At 63.7% G+C, this 27,101-nt stretch overlaps 1 protein-coding gene across 8 annotated transcripts in view; it reads left to right on the top strand.

Moving 5' to 3' along the window:
* ZFPM1 (zinc finger protein, FOG family member 1) overlaps positions 1–26,887 on the top strand; it is a 69,513-nt gene extending 42,626 nt beyond the window's left edge. For 5 of the 8 annotated variants that reach the window (XM_027620351.2, XM_027620355.2, XM_027620353.2 and 2 more), the window contains exons 4-10: positions 7,632–7,765; positions 17,821–17,923; positions 19,589–19,801; positions 22,447–22,680; positions 23,169–23,264; positions 23,338–23,484; positions 23,669–26,887. In XM_027620351.2, coding sequence (XP_027476152.2) covers positions 7,632–7,765; positions 17,821–17,923; positions 19,589–19,801; positions 22,447–22,680; positions 23,169–23,264; positions 23,338–23,484; positions 23,669–25,470 — 2,729 coding nt within the window. In that variant the 3' untranslated portion in view covers positions 25,471–26,887. Of the gene's footprint in view, positions 1–7,631; positions 7,766–17,820; positions 17,924–19,588; positions 19,802–20,311; positions 20,801–22,446; positions 22,681–23,113; positions 23,265–23,337; positions 23,485–23,668 lie in introns of those variants that run through there. The other 3 variants (XR_003524349.2, XM_027620357.2, XM_027620356.2) reach the window with 3 other exon arrangements.
* The last annotated feature ends 214 nt before the right edge of the window (positions 26,888–27,101 follow it).

Raw genomic sequence — 27,101 nt, 5'->3', positions numbered from 1 at the left:
GCACGTGTCCAGTGACCCTCTCTCGTGGCCACGCCAGATGCCGTGGGGCCGCCACCTGCACGTACAGCCTGGGCATGAGGGTCACTTCCTGGCCCGGCCACTTGATATGCCAGATCCGTGTGAGTGCAGACGTGCTGGCTGAGTTGGGGTCAGAGTGACCTCAGACAATCCCTCAACTTCTCCAATCCTTGCTTTTCTCAACTGGCAGAGAGCACGGGAGATGGACCCCACTGTTTTTCCCCAAAAGCTTTTTGAGCCATGTCCCCCCAACCCCTTGTCCCCATTACTCACAGATGGGAGCCTGGGGCCTGAGATGGGGTGGGCTGTGCCCAAAGGGGCCTTGGAATCAGGCTCTACCCAGTGTTTCCTGATGTGGCATTCAGGAATGGCTTGGTCCAGGGGACATGCTGGCTGGCTGGGGGCCCAGGCTGTGTGGGCATACCTGCACTCCCCATGCCCTACAAGGTGAGATAGCACGAAGGACACCCCAAGCCTGTCAGCACCCCAGCGGGAGTCTTGCCACTGCCCCAGGCCTGAGGAGGCCAGCCCACAGAAGAGACAGCAGCAGGGCAGGCCCCCTGTGGGGTAGCTGACAGCCCCCCGGGGAACTGGGACCTTGCTGATCCGCCCAAACACAGCCCCACACCTTCCTCATGCCCCAAGACAAGGACCTCCTGCTCAGCCTGTCCCCAGCCCCCCTCCTCTGGCCTTGTTGCCCCATCTGTACATAAGAAGCAAAAATAGGGGCTTGACAGGATGGGCCCAGCAGGTGAAGATGTTCCCAGAAGCTGATGGGAACTTGCCCTCCCCCCAGACAGTTCTCCCCAAGCACAGATTTGCCCCCTCCAGCCAGATCCTGGGAGGATGGTGCACACCATGGCACCCGCACAGAATCAGCCCTCCCATCCCGTCCAAGAGGCTCTGTGGCCACAGGCCTGGGGTTCCCAAGCTTCGGGGGGCGCCCACCCACCTGGCTGGGCTCTCTGTTCACAAGATAACTGTCCAGGAGGTGGCCCTCCGTGCCTGCCCATGGCCCCTGTTTGGTGTATCCGTGTGACCAGGCTCTGCCCGCCGTACGCAGGTCCCAAATCTCCCCGCGTGCTGAGGCTGGGGGTACCCAGCTGGGCAGCTGGTGGGGGCAGCCGCTGTGGCCCACCACTGAGGACTTGGAGGAGGGACTGGGGGTCCTGCAGTGCTCTATAGGCTCTGTAGGAAGTCCCATCACCGCCAGGGGTGGGCTCTGGTGCCATCATTTTAGGAGTGGGGCGCCCTGAGCCCAGAGCGGTTGAGAGCCTGGCCAGCGTCACGTGGGCACCGCCGTGGCCTGGCTGGATGTCCCCTGGGGCTGTGGCGGGGCCGCGTGTGAGTGCTCCCTGCACGCCCGCTGTGTCCTTCATGCGCCACACGTCCCCTCACCTTGCACTGACCTGGGAGGCGAGGGCTCTTCTCCCCTATTTCACATCAGCAGAAACCGAGCGCTAGGAGGGAGGTGACCCACGTGGCTGGGAGATGTCCGTGCTGGGACACAGATCCGGGGTTCTAGAGCTCCCAGGGCTGGCAGAGACTCCTGCATCATCCCCAGTGCGGGGGTTCGCAGGGGTCCGCCTTCCACCCCCTCCTCCAGGTGGCGCAGTTCCAGAAGGACCCTCAGACCCTGGACACGGCAGTGGCCTCTGTCCGTCTAGGACCTCACCTGCCACCGAGCTATGGCTTGCCCCGTCAAGAGGGCTATGTTGGGGGCAGAAAAAGGGCTGGACTTGACAGCCGGTGACCTTGGGCAAGTCACGCCACCCTCAGGAACACGGGCATAGGCCTCTAGGCTGATGCCCCCAGCTGGGGGTGGGGCCCAGGGGGCTGCACCTGCAGGGGAGGGGCCGAGCGAGTAAGGGAAGGGCCTGCCTGGCCCCTCATTGTGGGACAGCTTGTGCCAGCCGGTGCCCCCCACGCCACCCCACTTCCCCCCGCCGGCCCTGCTGTGCCCTGTGACCTTGAGAGAGTCACTCACCCTCTCTGGGCCTGGTTTCCATGCTGATAGAGGACGTGTTGGAAACACACACAGCCTCCTAGCCTGCCCCACTCTGGGCCCACACCCACAGAGACTTCTGGAACCCCACAGGGTGGGGCCGGCTCGGCCCTGGGGCTTTCTTCCTCTCCCTCTCCCTCTTTCTCTCTCTCTCTCTCTTTTTTGTGTGTGTGTGTGTGTGTGTGTGTGTGACTTTTATCAAAGGCAAACAGTGTGATCCTTGAGATAGGGCCGCTCCCGACAAGGCGGGGGCCAGCTGGCCCTTGGGAGGCACAGGGTGGGGCAGGCGATGGGCCAGTTGGATCAGTGAGCGTTGGCATTGGCCCCAGAGCCCACCGTGAGGGCGGGGGGCTGCAGGGCAGCTGGGCTTGCCGCTCTGCTCTGGAGACCACCGGCCATTACCACGAGCACCGCCTGGCCCCTGGAAGGAGAAGCCAGCCTGTGGGGTGCAGAGGTAGCCCCTGAGCTCGGATACTCCCACAGACCACAGGGCTGCCTCCAGTCAGAGCCACAAGCCAGCCGCAGGCGTGGGAGGCCAAGACCTGATGCGCTCGGGGTCAGAGCCCCGGCCCCTCCGTCGGAAAGGAGGTCAGGTCTGGGCACAGTGGCTGCACCCCTGCCGTGGAACCTCGAGCTCTCTGGGCCGCTTCTGCAGGCCAGAGCCGCCGCCTCACTGGCTCACTGTGCGCATTGTGGAGGTTGGCCCCCAAGGGCTCTGCAGGGCACGAGGCAGAGCCGGGCCGGGGGCCGTGGCTCAGTGGCCACCCTGGGCTGGGCCCCACGACCCAGGACAGCCCAGGGAGAGGAAGAGCAGTGCTGGCCTCTCAGACTGACACGCTCGCCTTTACCCTCAGAGCTACCGGCCCGGCTTGGAAACTGAGGCCAGCGGGCGCTGGGCAGCGGCGGGACCCGGCCGTGGCCTGCTGATCCCAGACGCCAGGTCTCTCACCCGGCCACCCCCTCTGTCGGGACCCCGGAAGGGGCAACCTTCAGCCCTGCCTCCTTTGTCCCCTTGGGACGCTGTCGGAGGGCTTTGAGACCCAAACCGACATTTAAATCATGTAAATATGCAAGGGCTGAATTCTCTCGTCTGGTTCCTCCCAGATGCTTGGGGGGCGAAATTGAATCCCGCTGCGGCGTGTTTGTTCTTGAAATAATGTGTGTGGGGTTGTTTGCCAGAATGAATTAGTCCTTGCCCTGATGCGGTGTCTGTAGTGAGAGCCCGACCCCCATGGGGGCCTGCCCCCTCCCCGAGGAGACCAGTACGGAACGGGAAACTGAGGACACAGCAGGAGTCAGCCTGCCGCGCACACCCACCTCCCCTCCAGCGGCGTCCCCGTCGCCCTGCCACCTCTGCATCAGCCCAGAAAAGGGTGTCGGGGACCTGGCCGTGAGCGTGGCTGGGGCTCTGGTGCACCTCTCACCTCCCCGTCGCGGGTCTTGAGCCCGTAGCTTAACCTCTCTGAGCCCCAATGTCCTCCTCTGTGCGTGGGGGAGAACTTCAGTGGACTGTACCAGGCGCGTGGCTAAGGCTCCATGAATGGGGCCAGGAAGCGTGTTGGGATCATGCGTTCTCAGGGCGGGTGGCATCACCCCCGTAGCTCACTACGGGGATGGAGGCCAGCACCGGGCTGGAGCTGGGAAGAGAAAGTAGCCAGATCACAGGAGGCTGCCCAGGAAAAGGACACCTCCACCTGGAAGCCCACCCTCCCAGCTGCCACCGCCCATGTTTCCTGGGAGACATAGAGGGCAAGAGGCTATGGCTCCCTCATCGCTGTACCAGGTGCCCACACAGGGTTTTGTGACTGAGTGAGCACTGAGCCCCGAGGCCAGAGACAGAGCCTGCAGTGTGGCTGGGGTGCTCGTGGCCCCAGGTTTCCTGTGTGTGTGGTTGGGAGCTGTCTCTTCGGCCACCACGGGTCCTCTGGCTATTATAGAGGCTGTTTAAAAATAACTGTGTCTTCCTGCCTGTCAGTCCCTGCCCGCCAGCCCCGCGTCTCCCACCCCTTCGCCCCTTGCCCTCACTCATCTATACTTTTATTTCATTCTTGGCCTTGAGCTGAACCCTTATGAGGCTCCCAGGCCTGCCAGGAGTGGGTGGCCCCACCCACCCCACTTTGCTGATGCAATTTTGCTTCTGGTTAGGAGAGGGTCTCTGGCAGGTGCTAACTAGGCTCCAATACCCTTGACCCTGTTTCCACTGTGCAAAAGGTTGGACAGGAACTGTTTGCTAGAAATAGCTTATCTGAGTAGATGGATGTTGAACATCACCAGGGCCACCATATACAGTTGCCCAGGTTGTGCACTGTAACAAGGGCTCTGGGTGAGCTGGGGCTGAGATCCAGCCATGTTCCCCTCCCCCAGCTAGGTACCTGCCACAGCCCTTCCTAATGCACAGCCCTTCAGAGCCGGCCTCCCTGAAGCAGAAAGGTGGGTTTTCGTGGTGAGCATTGACCTATCCCCAGCCCAAGTTCCTCGGTTCCCTGGCCTCCTCACCTCTCCCAGGCCTGAGTGGGTTCTGCCCTCAGGCTTGCAGAATGGCAGCCTTTATCGGGGGCCAGCCTTCCCTCTGGCAATGCATGATACCCAGAAGATGGAGTGTGGCTGCCGTGGGAAACACCAGCCACACTGTTATCTGGCAGGCTCGGCCCACCGGCCCTGGGGCTCCGATTAGGGAGCGTGGCTGTTTGCCTGTGGGTGCCCACGTGGGCAGGATGGGGAGGCACACTGGCTCGGCTCCTTCCCTCTATCACCACGAGGCCGGGGCCCTGAGACAGCCCAGGGCTGCCCCCACTCCTCCTCCACTCTCAGGGACCCCCGCACCAGCCCCCCACACACTGAATTCCCAGTTGCTCCTCCCATGGGAAGGTGGGCCACCAGCCTCAGGTGGAAGGTGTCATGTCCTAATGGGGGCTCCGTGCCCGACGAGGCCAGAATGGGCTCCTTCCACATGCTCTGGAGGCTGACAGGGAATGAGGTGGAAATGGAGGGGCTCCCGGTCACCTGCCCTGTCTCGTCTGGGGTCCCAGCAGGAGAAATGCAGTCCAGAGAGGTGTGCGACCATCCCTGTTCAGAGGCCCAAGTGCGAGCCGAGCCCGGATTGCTCTGAGGTTTCTGGTTGCCCGCAGAGGGGCAGGCTGCAGCATGAGGACACTGGACAGTTCCTCCTTGACTCCCCGCCCCCCGCCATGGGCTGGGGAGTCAGGGTGGGAGGTGCCCAGGCTCAGTCCATCACGAGCTCCCCACCAGCCTCGGATGGCTTGGCAGATGGGTGGACCACAAATGAGTCCCCGCAAGCTTGCCTTTAGACAGCCTTCTCTTCCTCCTATGCTCCCTCATGCACGCCCGTCCCCTGAGGGCCAGCGGGCGGGAACCAGAGACCCACGTACACCCAGGGGCCTGGGTTCAGACCCTGACATCCCGCTGCCAGCTTCGTGACCTCTCGAGGCCTCAGTGTCCTCGCCCGTACCGGGGGTGTAAAGAGAGGGCCCACTCCATCAGACCACTGGAGCAGGGGTGGGTGACTGTGCCGGCTGGGTCACACTCCCATCCCTGAGGATGGGGCCCGCGGGGCCAGGGAGGGGGTGGCCCATGGGCAGCGCCCTGGGCGGGGGCCCAGGGGCCCTGGTTGGGCTGGCAAGGGACATGGCCCCTCATGAGCGAGCTGCAAAGGGACAGAGCCAGTCTCTGCCCCCCTCTCTGGGGGGCTGATAAAGGGGCGCCGGCCTCCTCAGGCTTGACCTGGTCCCCTGCCATCTTATCTGCCCCTGGGAAGACAAGGACCCAGTTAGAACGTTTTAGCTGGGCCTCCTGGCGTATTTACACCTTATCTCTGCCATTAGGCCGGCAGTTATCTGATAATCGGGCCCATTAAGGCCACAGCCTGCCCGATCGGGGCTCCAGGAAGTGGGGCTGCCGCCACAGCGCTTGCTTGGGGACCAGGCCAGGCCACGTGAGGCCTCCGTGGGCCCAGGCAGCCCCGATGGCACCCAAGGTACAAGGTGGCCCAGCCTTCCTGGGCAGAGGGCGTGGGAGCAGGGAAGGGACCGCCCTCTGAGGGCGTGACCACCGCATGCCCTTGTCCCACGAGGCTCAGGCAGAGCAGGTGACATGCCCGGTGTGAATCTCCCAGGGTGTCCCCGACACACACAACCTTGGGGTCTTAACACATCAGAAATCTGTTTTCTCCACGCTGGAGCGCTGGGCCGCGCTCCCTCTGGAGGCTCTGGGGGGAGGGTCCTTCCTGTCTCCCCAGCTCCAGGGGCTACAGTGCGGCTTCCTCTTGACCCCATCACTCTGGTCTCTGCCTGTCTTCACGTGGCCGCCTTCTCTGTCTCTTCTGTGTGTCTTTTATAAGGACATCTGTCGTTGGATTTAGGGTCCTACCTTAAATCCAGGATGGTCTCCTCTCGGGCTTCTAACTTGATTACATCTGCAAAGACCCTTTTTCCAAATAAGTGCACATTCACAAGTTCTAGGTGGAGGTATCTTCCGGGCGCCATCATTCAGCCCACTGTAGAAGGTCCTGTGGACCGCGCAGTGAGGCTGGGCTGAACCCGGGAGCCTGAATGCAGACCCTGTCCGACCCCACGTCCCGCCCTGGGGAGAATGACATTCTCAGGGACTCAGAGCAGAGGCCCGTCTGTCTGTAGAAATGTGACCACATCCTGTGGTGGCCCTCCAACACGTGCCACGGGGGCCACCGCCTGGGCCATGGGAGCTGTCGGCGCCTGGAGAGTTTGCAGCCCCGCCCCCCACCATGGCACAGGTGGCCGCAGCCCCCGAGCGTCTTACACCCTGAGCTAGGAGAGGCCATGCAGAGAGGCAGGAAGACTCAGGGCCCAGACCTTTCCAGAAAGTGAGTGGCGGTCCTGGGAGGGTGGTTGGGGGCAGCAGCATTCTGGGGACAGTCCCTGTCCCTGCCGATCTGCAGGGAGTGAACGGAGCCAACGTCAGGACCACCCAGGGGCAGATTCTGGCTTCGCCGAGGGCCATGGGGAGGTGCGTGGCTCTTTGACTTGGTTTCCCCTCTGAACTGTGCTAAGCGTGTTGGTGGATGAACGCATTCAAGCCTCGTGCAGCGCCAGGAGGCAGGAAGTCTTAGAGATGGGGAAATCAGGGCCCAGCATTTCCACAGCCTCCGCCACAGGCTTGCTGTGTGGATGTGGGGGGCTCAGGCTGGTGGGGGGGGCTGGGAGGACTCTGTGCGGAGACCAGGAGGCAAGCCTCATCGACCTCCTTGCCCTCCACCGTGTGCCCCCCCTAACGTAAGCTGCGGGGTTGACCCAACTCCATGCGTGCATCCTGGGCACGGGCAGGTGCTACAGGAGACACGTGTCCTCACAGAGCAGCCATGGTCCTACCGGCTCAAATCCAGCCACAGACACCCCCTCCCGTCTCTGCTGTCCCCCAGACAAGGGCTTGCTGCCGGGGCCGGTCCGGCTCCCAGAACCACACACTGGCCGCCGTCCCCATAACTCAGGCCCCCAGGGCACCCCCATCCCCACCAGGGATGGAGCTGCTGAGCTGGACTGTGCCAGGCAGGTGGCGGGGCTGGGTGGTCGCCGCCAAGGGGCACGCCTCACACCCCCGATGTTTCTCCCCACAGGCGAGCTGGAGCTGCTGCTGCAGGACGGGCAGAGGTGCGTGCGGGCTCGACGCAGCCTCACCGAGGGCCTGTCCTGGGGCCCATTCCGCGGGAACCTCCAGAGCAGAGCCTTGTCCCCTGGGCAAGTGGAACCGGTAAGGAGCCCCACCCCCGGCACCCCCCCCCCCCACCAGCCGCAGGGCCGCAGCCAGGGCACAGATCCCCTCCGCCCCTGGAGCCAAGCCAGGGTTACGCTCCAGCCTAGGAGCGCCTGCCCCTCCGCGTGCAGTGGGTCGGGAGAGGGGGGCCTGAGGTGTTGGGACCAGGACAGCAGGAAGGAGTTGACTGCCTGGAAGCACATGGAAGCCTTCCTGGAGGAGGTGACATGGGAAGGGCTTTTTGGAAGAGGCCCTTAATGGATGAGTAGAAGCTGGCAAGATAGAGAAAGAAATGGGTGTGTGAAGTGGGAGGCTGGACCTGGCCTTCGTGGACAGGGGCAAGCGAGGCAGTTTTCCGGGAGCTGGGGGACCGCAGCAGCAGAGGCTAAGGTTCAGTTCGTCCCTGTGGGTCCTTCAGGGTCCTTCACCTCCCCAGCACTTCTGGCCTGTGTCAGTAAGAAGCCCACCCGGGCAGCGCCCTCACTAGTCGCCACCGCCAGGGGGTCACTCGCTTCGGGGTTACTTGTGGACTGCCTTCTGTTTATGGAAAGTCGGTCTGCGTCCTCTCGCATGGGTACAAAGGCCCCTTTGAAAATACATTTTGGGGAAGAAAGGGCACTGATGTATGGGAAACCAGGCAGCTGAATGGGCAGCATGGGGTAGGACCGGAACCAGGAGGGACCTGACCGTGACGTGTATTCAAGAAGCCTCTCCCAGCCCTGCTGCCACTCGCTTGAAAGGCCAGGAGGCACCCGGAGTAGGTCCCCTCAAGCCCGGGCTCAGGCACCCCAGACGTGCAGGCACGGCCACGGCCTGGGCCCTTTTTGATTCCTGATGTTGCATTCAGGTGCGACTTGATCCAGGTGCACCCTGGCTGGCGGGTGCCCCGCAGTGCTGGGCCTCCTGGTCCTCAGGCCCCAGGTGTGGGCCTCTGGTCAGCCTCCGTGTGGTCAGCAGGCAGTGTCAGGGCTGCAGGGAAGGGTCCGCCCACACCTAGAGGCCCCATGCTGCCCTGACAGCCCCATCCGGCTCCAGCCCGACAGAGCCCCCATTTCTCAGCCGCAGAAACCAGGGTGCAGGAACTCGGGCTGCACAGTGTCCACAGGGCTGGTGGGGAGCTGCAGGAGGAGTCCCCAGCTGCAGACCCTCAGACCGCCGTTCACAGTACCCACCGGAGTCAGAATCTCTGGGCTGGGGCCTGGGCCTGGGCCTCCAGAGATCTGGGCAGTCTCCCAGGGTCTAAACATGCAGCCCGGCTGAGGCCCCCTGGGCCATCCACACCACCCATCACAGCAGAGCGCCCAGGCTCAGGGGAGCACGTGCAGGCCTCAGCCACTCAGCGGGAGGCTGGCCCAGGACCGAGGGCTCCCAGCCCGTGACCAGGCCATCCCTGTGGCGCAGGGTCCCGATCCCGTGGCCTCCTCCCTCATGGCAGTTTTGCTCCCAGGCAGGTTCCTGAGCTCCTTGAGCTTCTGCTTTCTGAGCCTGTGGGGCCTCAGTGGGGACACAGGGAGGCCCTGAGGGGTCCCTGGGGCCTGAGCCTGCAGACCCTCCAGCATCCCTGCAGAGGAGAGGGTGGGCGGGCACAGCTGTAGCCGGTCTGCGAAGTGGGGCAGCTGATGGCACACCCGCCTTCCAGGGCAGCTTACCACCACCCTGCAGGACGGCTGACCCTCTTGTCCCATGGCCCAAGCAGGGAGAAAACAGTGGCAACCACAAGGCAGACTTTGGCTCCGCTGCGGGAATGGAGACCCTGGTGTTCAGGGCAGTCTCTTGAGGCAATGAGCTCCCCATCACTGGAGGCATGCAAGCAGCAGTTCTCTTTTCAAAGGGTGGGCTGTTGAGGGGCAGTTCATGGCTGGAAGGAGGAGTGTGTGGGCTGGGAGCTCCCTGGCTCCTAATTCTCATAAGCAGTGACAGGACAAAGGGGTGCAGCTGCGTGCGGCCTGCACCTCTCTCCTCTGCTCCCCCACTCTGGAGACAGTCCCTCCAGGACACACAGGTGTCGCTCACTGCACACACCGAGGTGCGCCCATCCTTACGCCCAGGCCCTGGTCTTCCCCGGCTGCATCATTGTGAGGCATACTCCCCATTTTACAGATGAGGAAACTGAGTCTCCAGCAGGTTAAGTGACTTGGTAAACTCACCAGGATCAAATAGCAGAGGGAGAATTGCAACCCACGTCTGCTCAAGCGGAGACCCCTGCGGGCTCTGTAAGGACAGGGCTGAGCTGGCCCCAGAATCCTGGCCAGGTCCCCGCCCCGCCCTCCCCTCTGAGGGTTTTGTCCTCCTTGGGCCCCGGGGCGCAGGTCAGCCTGGGGAGACTTGGCACGAGGTTGGAGACGCTCTCCAGGCGGAGAGATAATGTCCACGGGGAGCGAGGGACCAGCGCCAGGGAAGCCAGTGGCCTTTGAGGCTCTTGCCGAGGAGCTGAGGGAGGAAGGAGCCTCTCAGGCTCTTCCCTGCAGCTTTATCTCCTACAGAATTAAATCCTTGATTAACCCTTATCTCCCCAGCAGGCGCTATCTGCGCCTTGGCGCCGAGTGTCCAGACACACCGTACACGATGATTGATTTCTTAAAGATACGTGCGCCTTTCCGATACTTCATTTATTGTCTAAATATTTTTGCTAACATTTCAGCGAGCCCCTTATCGAGCTCAGCTGATGGGTCCCAGCTCTGTCCCCCATGCACCTCCTACCCCAGATCGTCCTATCAGCCGCCAGGCAGTTTGTCTTAGCTGTTTGGAGAGGAAGGAGAGAGGGGGGCTCTGAGAGAGTGTGGCAACCCTTCCCTGCTGGTTTCCTCAGCCCCTGGGCTGCTTGCAGATGGGAGGGGGAATGGAGGGCTCCTCTCACAGTCCACACACACACACACACACACACACACACGACTTTTGGGGGTGGGAGCCCCAGGAAATACACAGCAAGTGCACAGAGCCTGGCCAGGGTTGGGTCAAGAGTGGTTCCTGCACCAACATGCTGTGTGACCTTGGGCAGGTCCCTCCCTGATCCAGCTGTGGCTTCCCCTTCCCAGGATTTGGAAACCCAGCCAACTCTAAAATTTGTAGTCATATACCAAAAAAATGTTCAAAATGGTTGGGTGGCTGGGTGGATGGATGGATGGATGGCAGATGGATGGGTGGATGGACGGATGAATGGACGGATGGATGGACGTACATACGGATGGATGGACGGGTGGATGGATGTATCAGTGGATGGATGGACAGACGGTCGGATAGATGGATGGATAGATAGGTGGGTGGGTGGATGGATGAATGAGCAGATGAGCGAACAAATGAATGAGCAAACTCTCATGCCGAGCCTGGCCCACAGTGGCTCAACCCATCTGTCCAGTAGTCCCCCCAGGGCTTACCCACTATAGCCATGAGACCACCATGACATCAGTGAGACCTGGCAGCGGGGGCTGTGGCTGCCCAGGAGGACAGCAGGTCCAATGGGGAGAAGCCCCTTCCGGAGTGGTTGGAATGAGACCAGCTGAGCCCTGCCCTGTTGTGCATCTTCATGCAGGGATCGGCATAGAGGGACCTTGGGTGGGTCTCCCCCATCCCTCAGCTGGAGATGGCAGTGGGGCCAGGGCCCTCAGGGCCCCATGGGCTCTGAGCAGCCCTTGTGCAAGAAGCCTTGAGGCTGGCACCAGGGGTCATTGCCTAGCAGAGCCCAGCCTCCCGGCAGGGCCACCCACCTCTGCCTCTTTGCTCTTATAAGGACACTCGGCACTGGATTTAGGACACTGGATAATCTAGAAGGATGTCATCTGGATTGTCCCTAATTTAATCACATCTGCTAAGACCTTTTTCCAAATAAGGCTGTGTCCACAGGCTCTGGGTAGACATGTCTTTGGGGGCACATTCAGCCTGCTCCACAGAGCTAGCAAGCAGCAGAGCCAGGGTCCAGCCCAGGTTGGCCTCTGACCCTCCATGGGGCAGCCCCTGAGGAGATGGTCAGGTCCAGGCTTGGCTGGAGTACCAGGGTGGTGAGGAAGGCAGTGTGGGGCGCTCTGAGGTGGACGTCCTCTGGACGGGAGGCCTGCCATTGCCCTTTCTGGGTCTCTGACTCCCTCCCCCCCCCACCTCAGCCTCTCCACCTGCACTTGTAGGAGCAGGGTCTGGGAGATGCTGTGGGTGCAAAGGGTCAAATCAGACCGGCCTCCTGGAGGCCCAGGAGGAGGAACCGCCTGGTCTGAGGGACCCTGGGACACCTCCCGCCACACTGGGGCCAGGGCAGCCATGGGCACCAGACCCACCCTTACAGCTGGCTCCCTCCCTAAGCCCAAGGGCCACCCGAGGGAGAGGGCTGCGGGCCACTTGGCCCACATCCCTGCTGTCCACACAGCTCCCCACATCACCCCCCACCACACTTCATGCTCTTCTCAGCCTGTGTCTCTCGCACGTTCTGCCTCCATTGGTGGTTTCTTATCAGCCTCCCCACTCCAGCATCCACACTGGGAGATCAGGACAGCATGTTCTGTTCATGGTCCCCCCACACCAGGCACACACCAGGCTCTGGGGGACTGTTCAACAAATGAACAGATGGATGGGTGGAGGCAGGAAGTTAAGGATAGGTGGGTGAAGGGGCAAATGGATGGATGGATGGATGGGTGGATGGTTGAGTAGATGGGTGGATGGATGGTTGAGTAGATGGGTGGATGGGTAGGTGGTGGAGGGGTGAATGGATGGATGGATGGGTGGATGGATGAGTAGATGGATGGATGGATGGTTGAGTAGATGGGTGGATGGGTAGGTGGTGGAGGGGTGAATGGATGGATGGATGGTGGATGGATGGATGGATGGATGGATGGATGGGTGGGTGGATGGATGGATGGATGGATGGGTGGATGGATGAGTAGATGGGTGGATGGGTAGGTGGTGGAGGGGTGAATGGATGGATGGATGGTGGATGGATGGGTGGGTGGATGGATGGATGGATGGGTGGATGGATGAGTAGATGGGTGGATGGGTAGGTGGTGGAGGGGGAATGGATGGATGGATGGATGATGGATGGATGGATGGGTGGATGGATGGATGGGTGGATGGATGATGGATGGATGGATGGATGGGTGGGTGGATGGATGATGGATGGATGGATGGATGGGTGGATGGATGATGGATGGATGGATGGATGGATGGTTGAGTAGATGGGTGGATGGGTAGGTGGTGGAGGGGGGAATGGGTGGTGGGTGGGTGGTGGGTGGATGGGTAGGTGGTGGAGGGGGGAATGGATGGGTGGTGGGTGGGTGGATGGATGGTTGAGTAGATGGGTGGATGGATGGTTGAGTAGATGGGTGGATGGGTAGGTGTGGAGGGGTGAATGGATGGTGGGTGGGTGGATGGATGGATGGATGGATGGATGGATGGTTGAGTAGATGGGTGGATGGGTAGGTGGTGGAGGGGGGAATGGATGGATGGATGGGTGGATGGATGAGTAGATGGATGGATGGATGGTTGAGTAGATGGGTGGATGGGTAGGTGGTGGAGGGGTGAATGGATGGATGGATGGTGGATGGATGGATGGATGGATGGGTGGGTGGATGGATGGATGGATGGATGGGTGGATGGATGAGTAGATGGGTGGATGGGTAGGTGGTGGAGGGGTGAATGGATGGATGGATGGTGGATGGATGGGTGGGTGGATGGATGGATGGATGGATGGGTGGATGGATGAGTAGATGGGTGGATGGGTAGGTGGTGGAGGGGGAATGGATGGATGGATGGATGATGGATGGATGGATGATGGATGGATGGATGGATGGGTGGATGGATGATGGATGGATGGATGGGTGGATGGATGATGGATGGATGGATGGATGGGTGGATGGATGATGGATGGATGGATGGATGGATGGTTGAGTAGATGGGTGGATGGGTAGGTGGTGGAGGGGGGAATGGGTGGTGGGTGGGTGGTGGGTGGATGGGTAGGTGGTGGAGGGGGGAATGGATGGGTGGTGGGTGGGTGGATGGATGGTTGAGTAGATGGGTGGATGGATGGTTGAGTAGATGGGTGGATGGGTAGGTGGTGGAGGGGTGAATGGATGGTGGGTGGGTGGATGGATGGATGGATGGATGGATGGATGGTTGAGTAGATGGGTGGATGGGTAGGTGGTGGAGGGAGGAATGGGTGGTGGGTGGGTGGTGGGTGGATGGGTAGGTGGTGGAGGGGGGAATGGATGGTAGATGGATGGTGGATGGATGGATAGATGGTTGGATGAGTAGATGGATGGATGGATGGTTGAGTAGATGGGTGGGTGGGTAGGTGGAGGGGGAATGGGTGGTGGGTGGGTGGTGGGTGGACGGGTAGGTGGTGGAGGGGGAACGGGTGGTGGGTGGGTGGTGGGTGGGTGGTGGGTGGGTGGAAGGAAGCGAAGATCACGCACACCCCAGTTCCCGTCCTGTGTACACACACCCACCTCCTGTGGCCCTGGGCATCACTCAGTGCTGTGGGCCTCAGTCCTCATCTGTGAAGTAGGTTCTTTGCAGGGTCTGGGGGAGAGGAAGAGCCGAGGACAGAAAGTCACTTGGCTCTGGGAGGGGGCGAGCAGGACGCAGGGACATGACTCCTCGGGGTGAGCTGAAGGAAGGAGGTGGGTGGGGGCCCTGCCCCAGCCCTGGCCTCCCATGAGCCTGCCCCACAGTGGCCCCGAGGAGGCTGGGGCAGCCCCACTGACCTTCTGCCGGGCGGTCTGGCGCTTCCCCTGCCTGAATGGGGCCCCTACCCCCCTGTCCCCTTGATGCTGTTTCATGAGATGGCCCGCAAGGTTTGGGATCAGCCTCAGATAAAGTCACAGCGGATGGTGCAGAGATAGAGTTTCTGATGGTTATCGGCAGGCACAGAATCCAGACACTGACCTCTTTGTTCGGGGAAACAAGGAGTGGTCTCAGATGCACCCAGAGAACTTCAAGTGGCCGCCCATCATCTCAGGGCCAGGTGGGGCCATCCTGGAGCCAGGAGGAACAGGCACGACCCCAAGGGGCTGCAGCCTGGGTGGGTGGAGAGGCTTCTTCCTGAACCCGGACACGGCCGGTCCAGGGTGAGCTGGACCCAGATGGGACCCGGGGGTGCCTGTGGAGGGAAGGTGGCCGGCAGCACAGGCCAGGCAGGGAAGCAACACATAGCCCCTCCCAGGCTTACACCCCACATCCCTGCGTACGGGCAGCGCAGCGCCGGCCGGGAAGAGGGCCTGCCTCGGCCCAACGCCTTCAGCCACCAGAGAAAGGGGCTTCTGTTCCTGGGCTGCTCAGAACTGGGGGGGTTGGGGCAGAAGGAGAGAAAAACCCGTCAGACCCTCCCCGGCTGGTGGCCCCACACCCCTAGGACCAAAGCGCAGGCCTGGGAGAGAGGCCATGGAAGGTCATGTCCCCAGCCGCCCCCATTCAAGTGGCGGGGGGGCCATGCCCCAGCATCAAGGGGTCACGGGCCGAGTCGGGCGGCCCCAGACCCCCCGGCCCGTTCTGCTCCTTTCCCTGTCCTCCCGGCCTGCCCGCCGTCGCCACGCGGGCGCTGGGCCCTGGCGGGACCGCAGCGCTGCCGCCCTCGCTCGCGGGCAGTACACGGAGAACGAGGGGTTCTGCAGCGTCAGCAAAGCCGTGCGCGTTTTTATCATGCTGGGAGCACGCAGCTTCTGCGAGTGATAAGCATTAAACCTACCGGGAGGCTGTCAGTCTCAGTTTGAGGGTTAGAAATATTGGGACGAATAATTAGATTTCATATCGTTACCACAGCGCCAATCGGAGGATCAGGCAGATTAATTTTTTTCACCCTCCTCTGCTCATTAATATTCATTAGAGACTCAGGAGGCCCGGCCCCGCCTTGCTGCAAGCTGCTCTCCAGGTCAGTGCAGCTGGACGTGGGGGCCACCGGTCACCTGCCGCGGTGGCAACCCCGCCCGGCCACTGTGCCCCCTCCCCCCCCCCCCCCGCAACTGTGGCCCCAGCAGAAGCCTTTGAGCTGGCGGGACCCCCAGCTGTGGGATCACCAGCTGTCTGCAAAAAGCAGGGTTTGCCTGTCGTGGCAGAGATGGTCTCCCTGAGTTGACCTGTGGCAGTTGCTGACGTGGGGCCCCAGTGGACCCCAGCCTTCTGCATCCAAAGGCGCAGCCCTCACCTGCTGTGTCCTGCCGGTCGAAGGGAAGGTGAAAGCAAGGAGGCAGGGGGGCTCCTGTTTTCTGTGTGCTGGTTGCGCACAGGTGGGCACGGCTGGAAGGGAGGGCTTCGCGCAGATCGATGCTTCCAGTGCCCTAGGAGGGGCTGAGTGGCAGAGAGGCCTCGACCACCCAGCCCCACCACCGGGAGCAGGTAGCAAGGCGATGGCAGGCCTGCAACAAGCACGTGGTTTGGGTCACAGCTCCGAGCATGAGGGGCAGTGCCCATTTGCAGAGAGGGCAGGCATGGGTGCAGGCCGCTTCTGCTCCCATGGCTAGAGCTTGCCCCCCCTGGCCACTAGTCGCCACTTGCCCCTTCCATGGCCACCCCACTGGCCACGCTGCCCCAGCCTTGTTAGGGGTCTCCCCAGGAGCGCTTGGCTCGTGGGCCTGAGCCTGCCGCAGGGTAGGGACAAGCGGGCAGAGTGGACAGAGGGCTAACCTTGGATTGCAGGGTGGTACTCAGTTCAAGGTCACAGCAGGGGAGGCCACGCCTGGCCTGGACCCCAAAGCCCGGCTCTCGAGCCTGTGTTGTCCATGGGCAGGTGGCAAAGCCCAGGGAAGCACCCGGGCTTGGACCTGGCAGGGAGGTACCCAGAATCGGAGGACACCTCACACACCATCATGTCCCACCATGGTGGTGTCCCAGCTGGCGGCTGCGTGGGCCCCTGGGGTGCACACAGCCACCCAGTCTAGGTGGCAGCGTTTCCAGGTGATACTTGTTCTCCGACGCAAGGTCCCCATGCACCATTTCTGAATAAAATGCACTTATTTGCATAAAACAAAAGCCCCAAAGTGGGTGCGTACTGTGCCTGGTGGCAGAACTTGGGCACCCCTGGTCGGAGCAGCCGGCCCAGACCCCAGGCCTGGCACTGGGGCTGAGGGCCCGATGTGGCAGGGGTCACCCCAACCTCCTAGGGCAAAGCCAGGCCAGGGTTCTGCCCCCACAGACCTGTGCCTGGTCTCAATGTCTGACCAGGGGCCAGGCCGCAGAGCGGGGCCGCGGGCTGCCCTCCCTCCCTGGCACCAGTGTGCTTCCTCTCCTGCTGGGGTGGCCCTGGGTGTCAGAAATCAGGGAGCCCCACTCTGCAGGCCCCCAGCAGCAGCAGCCTCATGGGCTGAGCCCAGAGCACTCTTGCCTTCCAGGCACTGCAAAGGCCCAGCTTGCGGACAGAGCCAGGAGGAGGAGGTGGATGGGCGAGGTGGTGCTGGCGTGAGCCACGCCATTTGCCCCCTCTCCCCCTCCGCCCTAACCCCACACACGGATGTCAGTCTCTGGGAGCCGCAGGGAGGCCAAGCCATCCTTGGCATGGGGTCATGTTGCTGCCTGGGGGCCTCAGCTACTGGGCCCAGGAGGATGTGCTTGTGTCTGCCGTGGGCTGGCCTCAGGGTGGATGGGACAGAGGTGGGCCTGCCATGCCCTGTAGCAGGCAGGGAACCACCCCCCAACCTTGGGGAGGACCTAGAAGCCCCTCTCTGGGGAGACACCGTCTCCTCAAGGCCACTCTCAGCCTCAGCTCTGGGAGCTCACTTTGGGGGCCTGTGTGGGAGGAACCTGTGCTCGGTCTGGCCCGTGTGCCCCACGGGCTGCCCCGTAGCACCCAGCAGCCTGCCACAGCAGGGAGGCAGGGCGAGAACACAGATGTGGGCGCGAATCCCGGCTCCGCCGCTCCCTGGGCCTCAGTTTCCAAGAGAGCCCAATGCCCCGCACGTGGGAGGTGCCGGCTGCCTGCTCGTTGTTGGCTGCACAGCGCCCAGTTAGGGGCAGCAGGCTGCAGCCTGGCCTCCCTGCCAGGGGGTCACGGACTCCTCCCTGGGTGCCACGCGGGACCCTCGGCCAGCGTCTTCCCAGGCCGGGTCCTTGATGAGCCCCCTCCTCCCCCCCCCCCCCCCCAGGGCCCTGCCCTGACGCTGCTGCTGGAGGACCAGCCCTGCTGGCTGACGTCGCTGCCACAGGCCCTGACCGAGGCCGAAGCCAACGCGGAGATCTACAGGAAGGGTTGGTATCATGGCGCTTCCCTCGCGGCCTTCCGGCAGGTGGGGACCACTCAGCTGGCCCTTAAAGGGAAAGCAGCCTGCCGGGCTGAGCAGAGTAGGCGAGCTAGGGCCAGGCCTCCAGGCACCCTGGTTGAAGAGGTCAGCCCTGGGGTCTCGGGGGCCCGGGGCACTGCTGCTTTTCCTGGGCCTCTGGGAGACCGCCAGAGTCAGCAGAGAATCCCAGGCCAGGTGGGCCAAGGTACCAGCTAGACCATAGTCCTATGTGGTCTGGCTCGTCCTGGGGAAGAGCAGGAGGGCCATGTTCAGACCCAGCCTTGTGGGGCCGGGGCCACGTTCCCTGGCCTTCTCAGGCCTCTGTTTCTGGGCCTGCCTCCCTGCACCTTCTAGAAGGTGTGGCCCGGGAGGGAGGAGGGGGAGCATCCCCCTCCCCTATTGCTCAGTTCAGACAGCTCAGGCCACTCAGACGTGAGGCAGGGGCTTCCATCGCCAAGCCCACGGTCCCGCCTGCCTGGGAGGTTTGACCCCTAAGCGAAGGGTGACACGGTCTTCTCGGTGTGTGACAACCAGCATGTCAGGGCAGTGGAGATCCCCTCTGTCCCCAAGGGGATGATGCCAGCACAGAGTCGTGACGATTTCTACGGCCACACTAGGTCTGTCCAGCCAGCGTGGCCGTCGGGAGGGTGTATGCCCAGCAACCACAGGAGAGGGCCTCATTCCCCAGTGGGGGGCTCTGTTTTGCTGGAATGTTCAGGGGGGTGCCACGGCCATGTCGCCTCCCTGCACGCAGCACATTCAGCTGAATGCTCCCAGAGGAGCCAAAGCCCTGTCCTGCGGGCAGCTCTCATTTCAGGAGGGAGCCAGAGGCCGTCAGGGGCAGGCCTGGCGGCATGTGCCCAGCCCAGGGGGCCTTGTGGGCAGCCCCTCCCTCCAGCTCTGTCCCCACATGGGAGCCTCCGTGGCTTGATGGAGGTCCAGCGCAGGTGCTGAGCCCAGCGTCTGGGAACTTGGGCCACCCTTCACCCCTCTGTCCCCCTCCATGGGTGGGGGAGGATCCCAGCCCCCGACCCATCAAGGGGTGCTTGGAGGTGCCGTCAGCCCTGGGTTTGTACACCCAGCCAGGAAGCAGTCCAGTTAGTGCTGCTTGGCCTGCCCCTCCCGCCCCGGTCAGCAGGGCTCTGGCCACTGTCCGCCAGGCAGGACAAGGTCCTCACGGGAGCTGACGGACGCGAGGCTGGCCTGGGGTGTAGGGTTCCTGGTGGCCTCAAGCAGGGTGCAGGAGGTGAGCAGGCGGGTGCCTGGGTGGCTGGCAGAGGCTGCCCCCTGCTGGCTACCGCGGGAACGGTGGCTCCTGGTGGAGCTGTGAGAAGCGGGAGTGCCTGCCTGGCAGCTCCTGGCCCCTGGCCCCTGGCCCCTGGCCCAGGGCCCTGCTGCCTGTCCCTCAGGCCACCCTTCTTCCAGGCAGCCGTGCGTCTTCAGGGCCCTCCCACTAGGTGGGAGTGGGCAGGCCCAGGGAGCCAGACGGTCACCCCCTGACCAGGGCCTGGATTCCATCCCCCACCTCAGACTTCAGACCCCTGGTCTCCAAGAGGGGGCCGTGGGGAGGGGCTCGGGATGGTAGGGTGAGTCGCCCGTGGCCCTCCTGCCACCGAGGATTTTGCCCCCACAGATGAAGCCCTCTGGTGCAGACTCACCAAGCCGGTGCCCGCGGGCGGACTGCTGAGCGTGCTGCTCACGGCGGCCGAGCCCCAGGGCACCCCCAGCCACCCTGTGAAGGAGGAGCCAGCAGAGCCTGAGTGCCCAGCCCCCGCACATGCAGACATCCAGCTCCTGCCCCAGCAGGCCGGCATGGCGTCCATCCTGGCCACAGCGGTCATCAACAGTGAGTACATGACCCGTGCCACCTGGGCTCCGTGGACCCACAACGGTGGGTTACCACTGGGATCTGAGCAGAGCAAGCCGTGCTGCAGCCGAGGAGTGTGGGCACGGGGGCGGGCCCCACGTGCTCTCACCCCACCAGCTGGGCGGGGAGCCAGGCCCAGCTGCAGCTTTCGAGCAGAGCGGGCTACATGCCCACGGTGGGATGCTGAGCAGCAGCCTGGCTCCCACCCCGGCAGATGACAGGGCCGCGTCTACACGCTAGACACGGCCAAGCGTCCCCTGGGGGCACAACCACCCCGTGAGCACACCTGGGGTGAGAGCGCCCCGTCGCTCACTCCCTGATGGGATGCTCTCGGAGTCAGAGTGTCACTGCGAAGTAGGGTTTACTCTGCTGCACTCCTGCCATCCACGCTGAACCAAGGGGTCTGGGGTCACCCAGCCTGTCCCGAGGGCACCACCACCCCTGAGTGGCACAGACAGCCTTACGAGGACCGGGGGGGGGGGTGGCCTCGAGCACGACGCATCTCATGAAGTAAGGTGGGGACACGATCATAGGATGGCCGTGGCCAACTTTATTGGGGGTGCTGGGGCCCAAGCCCAGCACGGTGGTTCTCCCAAAGTGGTTCCAGGCAAGGGCCAGGATTTCCTCTCAGAGCAACGGGGACCCAACCAGGGGGGCTTTTATTTAGTGAAGGGTAGGATCCAACTGCAGGGCTGCGAACTTAGAAGTGACCTTTTGAGGAAGTCAAACGTGAGGAGGGCTGGAAGCACAGGCTGGATGGGGAACCTGCCCTGGCCCACTCTGAGCACCCTGACCCCAGATGGCTTTGGGACACCAAAGGGGAGCCCTGGAGGCGGCTGGGGGCCAGGCAGCGGGGGTGCACAACATCCTGGCTGTGGAGAGACCAAGGGCAGAGACGGGCCCACGGAGCTGAGTGAGCAGGAGAGACGGAGTGTGCGGAGGGGACATGCTGGCGTTGCTGGAACTCAGGCAATCCTGGTGTGCATTTGTGGGCTGGTGGAAATGACGGGGGGGCGGGGAGAGGGCCGAGCTGCACGTGTGAGATTCACCCCCCAGAGCCCTCCAGGGAGCGTGGGGGACTGGGTGCAGGACCCTGTCCAGGCACAGGTTGCAGGGAGAAGGGTGACTGGAAGGGGCTCTCTCCAGGGCCAGGACGGCCACCTTACCTTGGTCGCCAGGAACATCTGGTGCCCACGGTGGCCCAGCAGGGTCAGTCCCGTCCCCAGCGCTGAGGCGGTGGGGCCGCTCCGAGGTGCTGGGAGAGCTTTCTCCCCTTCAGTCTAAGGCTTTGGTGTCCACGCCTCACCCTGAAACAGGACTTGTTGCCATTGTGGGCTAGAAAAGCCTCAATACAGAGTCCATCATACCTGGTTTAATTCTTGAGACTCAACCACTCTGGCCTCTGTTTTCTCACCTGTGCAACGGGGTCGTGGTAACACCAGGCATCTGTGTAGGTTACCTGCACCACCAGGACTCGGCTGTGGTCAGCCCTGGGGGTAGGGAGACCATGACCGTCCTCACCAAACCTCAGGGCTAAGGCCAGGGCTTGAAGGGGCCTCTGAGGCCCCCTACCCCTCTCCCCACCCACAGCCAGCAGCACCATTCCCAGCCCTGGCCCCATAGGTATAGAAACAAACCCACCAGGGGCCTTTCAGAGCTCAGCGCCTCAGCTAATAGAGAACAGAGCTGCCCTGAGGACCCTGTCTGCCACAACTGTGGACCCAGGATAAACCTCAGAGACACCGGGATAAGAATTGGGTCCTAAGCTGTACTAGAGCCCAGACACGTCCCAGAGCCCAGAACAAGCCCTCCCCCTGCCCTGTCTTCAGCCAAGGGGCCATGGAGCAGAGACAAACAGCATTCCGCAGCATCCTGCTCAAAGACCCTGAGAACCACCTGTCAGAGACCTTCACCAGCTGGGACCCCCCCCAGCCCCCACAATCTAAGCTCCTATAAACTGAAAAGTCCCAGGCCACCTGTCTTGAGATAAACGTGAATTAAGCAATGTTGGCCCATCAGTACTTGATGTGAAACCGCTGCGGGGAGAGCGAAGGGGAGACACAGGGTGAGCTGCTCTTCCTCTGCAGCCCCCAGCCTCACCCCACCCTAGGCCGCCCAGAGCCACGCTCCTCTCTCGTCCTCCTGCCCATGTGCTTCACGGGTTCCCCGTGCACCTGGCTGCTCAGACCTGCTCCCACAAACACGCACGTTTCCTCCCCCACAGGGGCCCAGGTCCACGCCATCCCTCAAGCCCCCTCACAGCACACAATCACCGGCACGTGGCCAGCCCCCCTCCCTCGGGTGCCTGTGGGCATAGCCACAGCCCTTCCGCGGGCGCCTGCTGAAGCTCCGGCATCTCTTTGGGGGGCTCACTGTTGGGAGGCAGCCTGGGGGCCAGCCTGGGGGGTTACTCAGAGACCCCCCCCCCCAATCCATGCAGTCCTGGGGCATCCTGGAGAGCTAGAAAACCCAGTGACCAGGAGGGAAGGCCCCATTCACAAACCTCACTCCTCAGGAAGCCAGGGGCCCTCGGCGCCAAGCCCTCCGTTTCTGGAGGCTCCATGCCTTGCCCTGAGTTGCGGGCGCCCCCCTCAGCCTGTGCCCACCTCTCCCTCGCCCCACAGAAGACGTCTTCCCCTGCAAAGACTGTGGAATCTGGTACCGCAGCGAGAGAAACCTGCAAGCCCACCTGCTCTACTACTGTGCCAGCCGCCAGACCACCGGCTCCACGGCCGCAGCAGCCGCCGCCGACAAGCCCAAGGAGACCTACCCCAACGAGCGCGTCTGCCCCTTTCCCCAGTGCCGCAAGAGCTGCCCCAGCGCCAGCTCCCTGGAGATCCACATGCGCAGCCACAGCGGTGAGCACCACACCCCCTCCCCAGGACCCCGCTGCGGTCTGCAGCACCACGCTCCTCCCCAGGACCCCGCTGCGGTCTGCAGCACCACGCCCCCTCCCCGGGACCCCTGCGGTCTGCAGCACCACGCCCCTCCCCGGGACCCCGCTGCGGTCTGCAGCACCACGCCCCCCCCCCCCCCCCCCCCCCCCCCCCCCCCGCTGCAGTCTGCAATGCAGTGTGCATGCCCACCCAACAATGCATTTCTGTCCTATCTGGCTCCTGGTGCCCACCCTGCCAGATAGACCCGTGTTATTCCCCTAGGGCACCTCACAGTGCTGAGTATATGGCCCACCGGTGCTCATCAGAATGGTCAGCTCGGGGCCGGGCCCTTGCCACAGTCCCAGGGGACAAGGGGCAGAGGAGGCAGGGTTTAAACAGAGCCCCCATGTCACAGGTCCTTGGCCAGCTGGGCTCCAGGAGCCCACCCCTCACTCAGCCCTGTGTTCCAGGAGAACGCCCTTTTGTATGTCTGATCTGCCTGTCGGCCTTTACCACCAAGGCCAACTGTGAGCGGCACCTCAAGGTGCACACAGACACGCTGAGCGGTAGGTGGGGGCTGGGAAGGGGATTGGGGGGGGCACCCCACCCCAGGGCCCTGATACCACAGCCTGCCTGCAGGTGTCTGCCACAGCTGTGGCTTCATCTCCACCACAAGGGACATCCTCTACAGCCACCTGGTGACCAACCACATGGTCTGCCAGCCGGGCTCCAAGGCTGAGATCTACTCACCAGGGGCCGGACACCCCACTGCCAAGCTCCCCCCAGGTGAGGCCCTGGGCTGGGAAGGGATGGGGTTTGTCCTAATGGCAACCAGGGGTCAATTTCAATCTTGGCCCTCCGCCACCTCTACCCAGTCCAGTTCTCCCCTTCCCACCCTACCCCTCCTCAGGTCTGGCCCAGGTAGGTCCTGCTCCAGCCCTGAAGTGTGGCCCCTGGGGTCTCCCTGCAGACAGCCTGGCCAGCTTCCAGCAGCACACGGCCCTGCACGGCCCCCTGGCTTCTGCCGACCTGGGCCTGGCGCCCACCCCATCCCCAGGACTGGAGAGGAAGGCCCTGGCAGAGACCACCAATGGAGAGGCCAGAGCCGCCTCCCAGAATGGGGGCAGCAGCGAGCCCCCGGCAGCGCCCCGGGCCATCAAGACGGAGGCCACAACGGAGGAGCCCGAGGCGGAACCAGGGCCCACGGCCGCATCGCGGTCACCCTCACCGCCCAGCCCCGCTCCGGCCAGGGTGAAGGCCGAGCTGACCAGCCCCACGCCCGGCTCCAGCCCCGGACCCGGCGAGCTGGGGCTGGCAGCCGGCGCGCTCTTCCTGCCGCAGTTCCCCGCCGCGCCCCCGGCCTCAGAGATCCTGGCCAAAATGTCCGAGCTCGTGCACAGCCGGCTGCAGGCGGGAGCGGGGTCGCAGGCCGGCCTCTTCGCGGGGGCCCCCAAGGGCGCCACGTGCTTCGAGTGCGACATCACCTTCAACAACGTCAACAACTTCTATGTGCACAAGCGCCTCTACTGCTCCGGCCGCCGGCCGCCCGACGACGCGCCCCCCGCGCGCAGGGCCAAGGTGCCCGCGACCCCCACACGCGCGCCCCCGGGCCCACCGCCCCCAGAGGCCGATGCGAGGCACGCGTCGCCAGGCTCCGGGACGCGCGAGGACGAGGCGGGGGGCGCAGCCACCCCCGAGGCCGAGCCCGAGGCCGAGGGGGGCGGCCGGGGCCGGGAAGGCAGTCCAGGTAGCCCGAGCCCGGGCAGCGGGGCGGACGAGGACGACGACCCCCGCCGGACGCTGTGCGAGGCCTGCAACATCCGCTTCAGCCGCCACGAGACCTACACGGTGCACAAGCGCTACTACTGTGCCTCGCGTCACGACCCGCCGCCGCGCCGGCCCGCGCCCGCCGGGACCCCCGGGACCCCCGCGCCGGCGGCGCCCTCTGCGCCTGCCGCGCCGCCCGTGCGCACGCGCAGGCGCCGCAAGCTGTACGAGCTGCACGCGGCCGGCCCCGCCCCGCCCCCCGCCGCCGGCCCCGCCCCCGCGCCGCTCGGCCCCGCCTCCGAGCCGCCCGCGTCGCCGTCGCCCAGGCCCGGAAGCGGAAGCGGCGGGCCCGACGCCGCCGACGGCCCCATCGACCTGAGCAAGAAGCCGCGGCGGCAGGCGCCTGTGCCTGCGCCCGGCTTACCTGCGCTGGCCGACTACCACGAGTGCACGGCCTGCCGCGTGAGCTTCCACAGCCTCGAGGCCTACCTGGCGCACAAGAAGTTCTCGTGCCCTGCCGCCCCGCGCCAGCTGCGCGCCGCCCCCGAGGACGCGCCCGGCGGCGCCGTCGTGTGCCCCTACTGCCCGCCCAACGGCGTGGTCCGCGGCGACCTCATTGAGCACTTCCGCCTGGCGCACGGCCTGCTGCTGGGCCAGCCCCCCGCCGGCCCCGGCCCCGGCGCCCGGACGCCCTCGCCCGCCACCCCCCGCGACGGCCTCAACGGCCAGGAGCCGCGGGAGCCGGCCCCCGGCGCGGCGGACGACAGCCCCCGGCCCGGCCCGCCGCCGTCCCCGAGCCCCGAGGCGGTGCTGCCGCCCCCGCCGACGCCCCCCTCCCACTCGGACAAGGGCGTCCAGACCCCCGGCAAGGGGGCGCCGGCGCCCGCGCCTCCCGGCAGTCACCGGTACTGCCGCCTGTGCAACATCAAGTTCAGCAGCCTGTCCACCTTCATCGCCCACAAGAAGTATTACTGCTCCTCGCACGCGGCCGAGCACGTCAAGTGAGCGGCTGCCACACTACAGCCGGAGCGCGCCTGGCGCCCCCGCTGCAGCCGGGGCGGGGGCGCGCCGAGCGCTGGCCTCGGCAGAGGGGCTGCGGGGGACAGCGCCCGCCCGGACCCTTGGCACTTAATAAAGAAGTTCAGTTTGATGAACACCGTAGCGCAGCGGCCTAGTTCTCTGAGCACGGGGGCCCGGTGGGTGGGGGCGCACACAGGGCCGCCCTTCGGGCTCTGGCTGTGCCCTGGGCACCGAGAGGCTCGACGCAGCCGCCGCCGCCGTTGGGAGCGTAGACATGGGCCACGGCCGGGGTCACGTGGTCAGTGGCCCTAGAGCTGGACCGAACCCCCGGTCAGTCTGATGCCACAGCACACACTGGTAATCGCTGCCCTGCAGGCTGCTCTGGACCCACGTGGGTCATTGGGGAGCAGGCACTGCCCTTCTGGGCCCTCTGCTGCTGTCCTCCAGGATGCTACCAGAAGTTCTGGGTTGGCCACCAGCTACCAAAGGGAAGGACTTCCTACTGGCCAGCCAACAGGGGACCGCGAAGGCCTGTGCTTGCCAAGGCTAGTGGGGAGAGAAGGGACGGTGAGACAGCCGACAGGCACCAGGGGACACGGTGGGCAAGGGAGGGGGCATCAGGCCCCACAGCGTACCCTGGAGCTAGTGGGAGCCAAATCCTGAGCTGGGTGTAGCGTGGCACCTGTGGGGGCCACCCCCACCCCAGTCTGCCTAACTGTACCTGGGCCACCGCGGGACCCGGGCAACCACACCCAAGCAGAGTCCAGCCATGGTCTTGTCACCCTGCTAGAAAACACTCATCCACTTTTCCAACTTTGCTTGAAGGAGCAGAGTTTCTTACAAACACTTTTACAGCGAAGCCTATGGGGGAATGGAAGTGAACTCTGACCTTTGATCTTTCTCTGTCTCAAGGTAATAGAGGTGCTTCCCGCCATCCACTCAGGCTCACTCTCCTTGCTCAAGGCACGTGTCTCTCCCAGCCCTTGTGGGGCTACGAAGACCATGTTTGGACAAGATCGGCCACGGGTCATCCACAGGCCCCTGCCCGTCTGACACGCGAACACACACCAGCACCCCCCACACCCCCCACATCCCTCACTGGGCCTGACCAGACAGGGCTGCTCTGCCCAGGCACTGCAGGCAGGGCTCCCACACCCTCCTAGAGCCTGCTCTGGGGAAGTCAGTGGAGGCAGGGTCCCAGGGGAGCCACGCTGCCTCCCTCCAAGATGCCCGGCCTCTGCCACCCAGGCTTGGGGCAGAGGAAGCCCTCAGACCCTCAGCCCTGCTCCTTGTTTGCATTGTTCCGCATGAATTTGCATGGAGGGTTCAAGAGGCTTTGACTCTGAGTCAGACCAGCGGATGAAAGCAGACATTACCGATGTCGGCGCATACTGTCATTAAAAACTTAAACCTAATGCAGAGTGAATTTTACTGTGTATAAATTGTAAAATAAAATCTTTAAAGGGGTGCTGGGGAACATGAGAGATATGGCTCCTGATGAGCAACAGATGCTGAAAGGGGAGAAACCCAACACAGCCTGGGTGGGATGGGGGAGGCAGGCATGCAGAGTGTGAATGAGAGGGGGCCGTGGCTGGGACTGCGTGTCCCTCTGCGGG

This window comes from Zalophus californianus, chromosome 17 (genome assembly GCF_009762305.2).
Source record: "Zalophus californianus isolate mZalCal1 chromosome 17, mZalCal1.pri.v2, whole genome shotgun sequence".
Taxonomy (NCBI): domain Eukaryota; kingdom Metazoa; phylum Chordata; class Mammalia; order Carnivora; family Otariidae; genus Zalophus; species Zalophus californianus.
The sequence above is the reverse complement of the archived record's forward strand: the minus strand, read 5'-3'. Positions and strand labels throughout refer to the sequence as shown.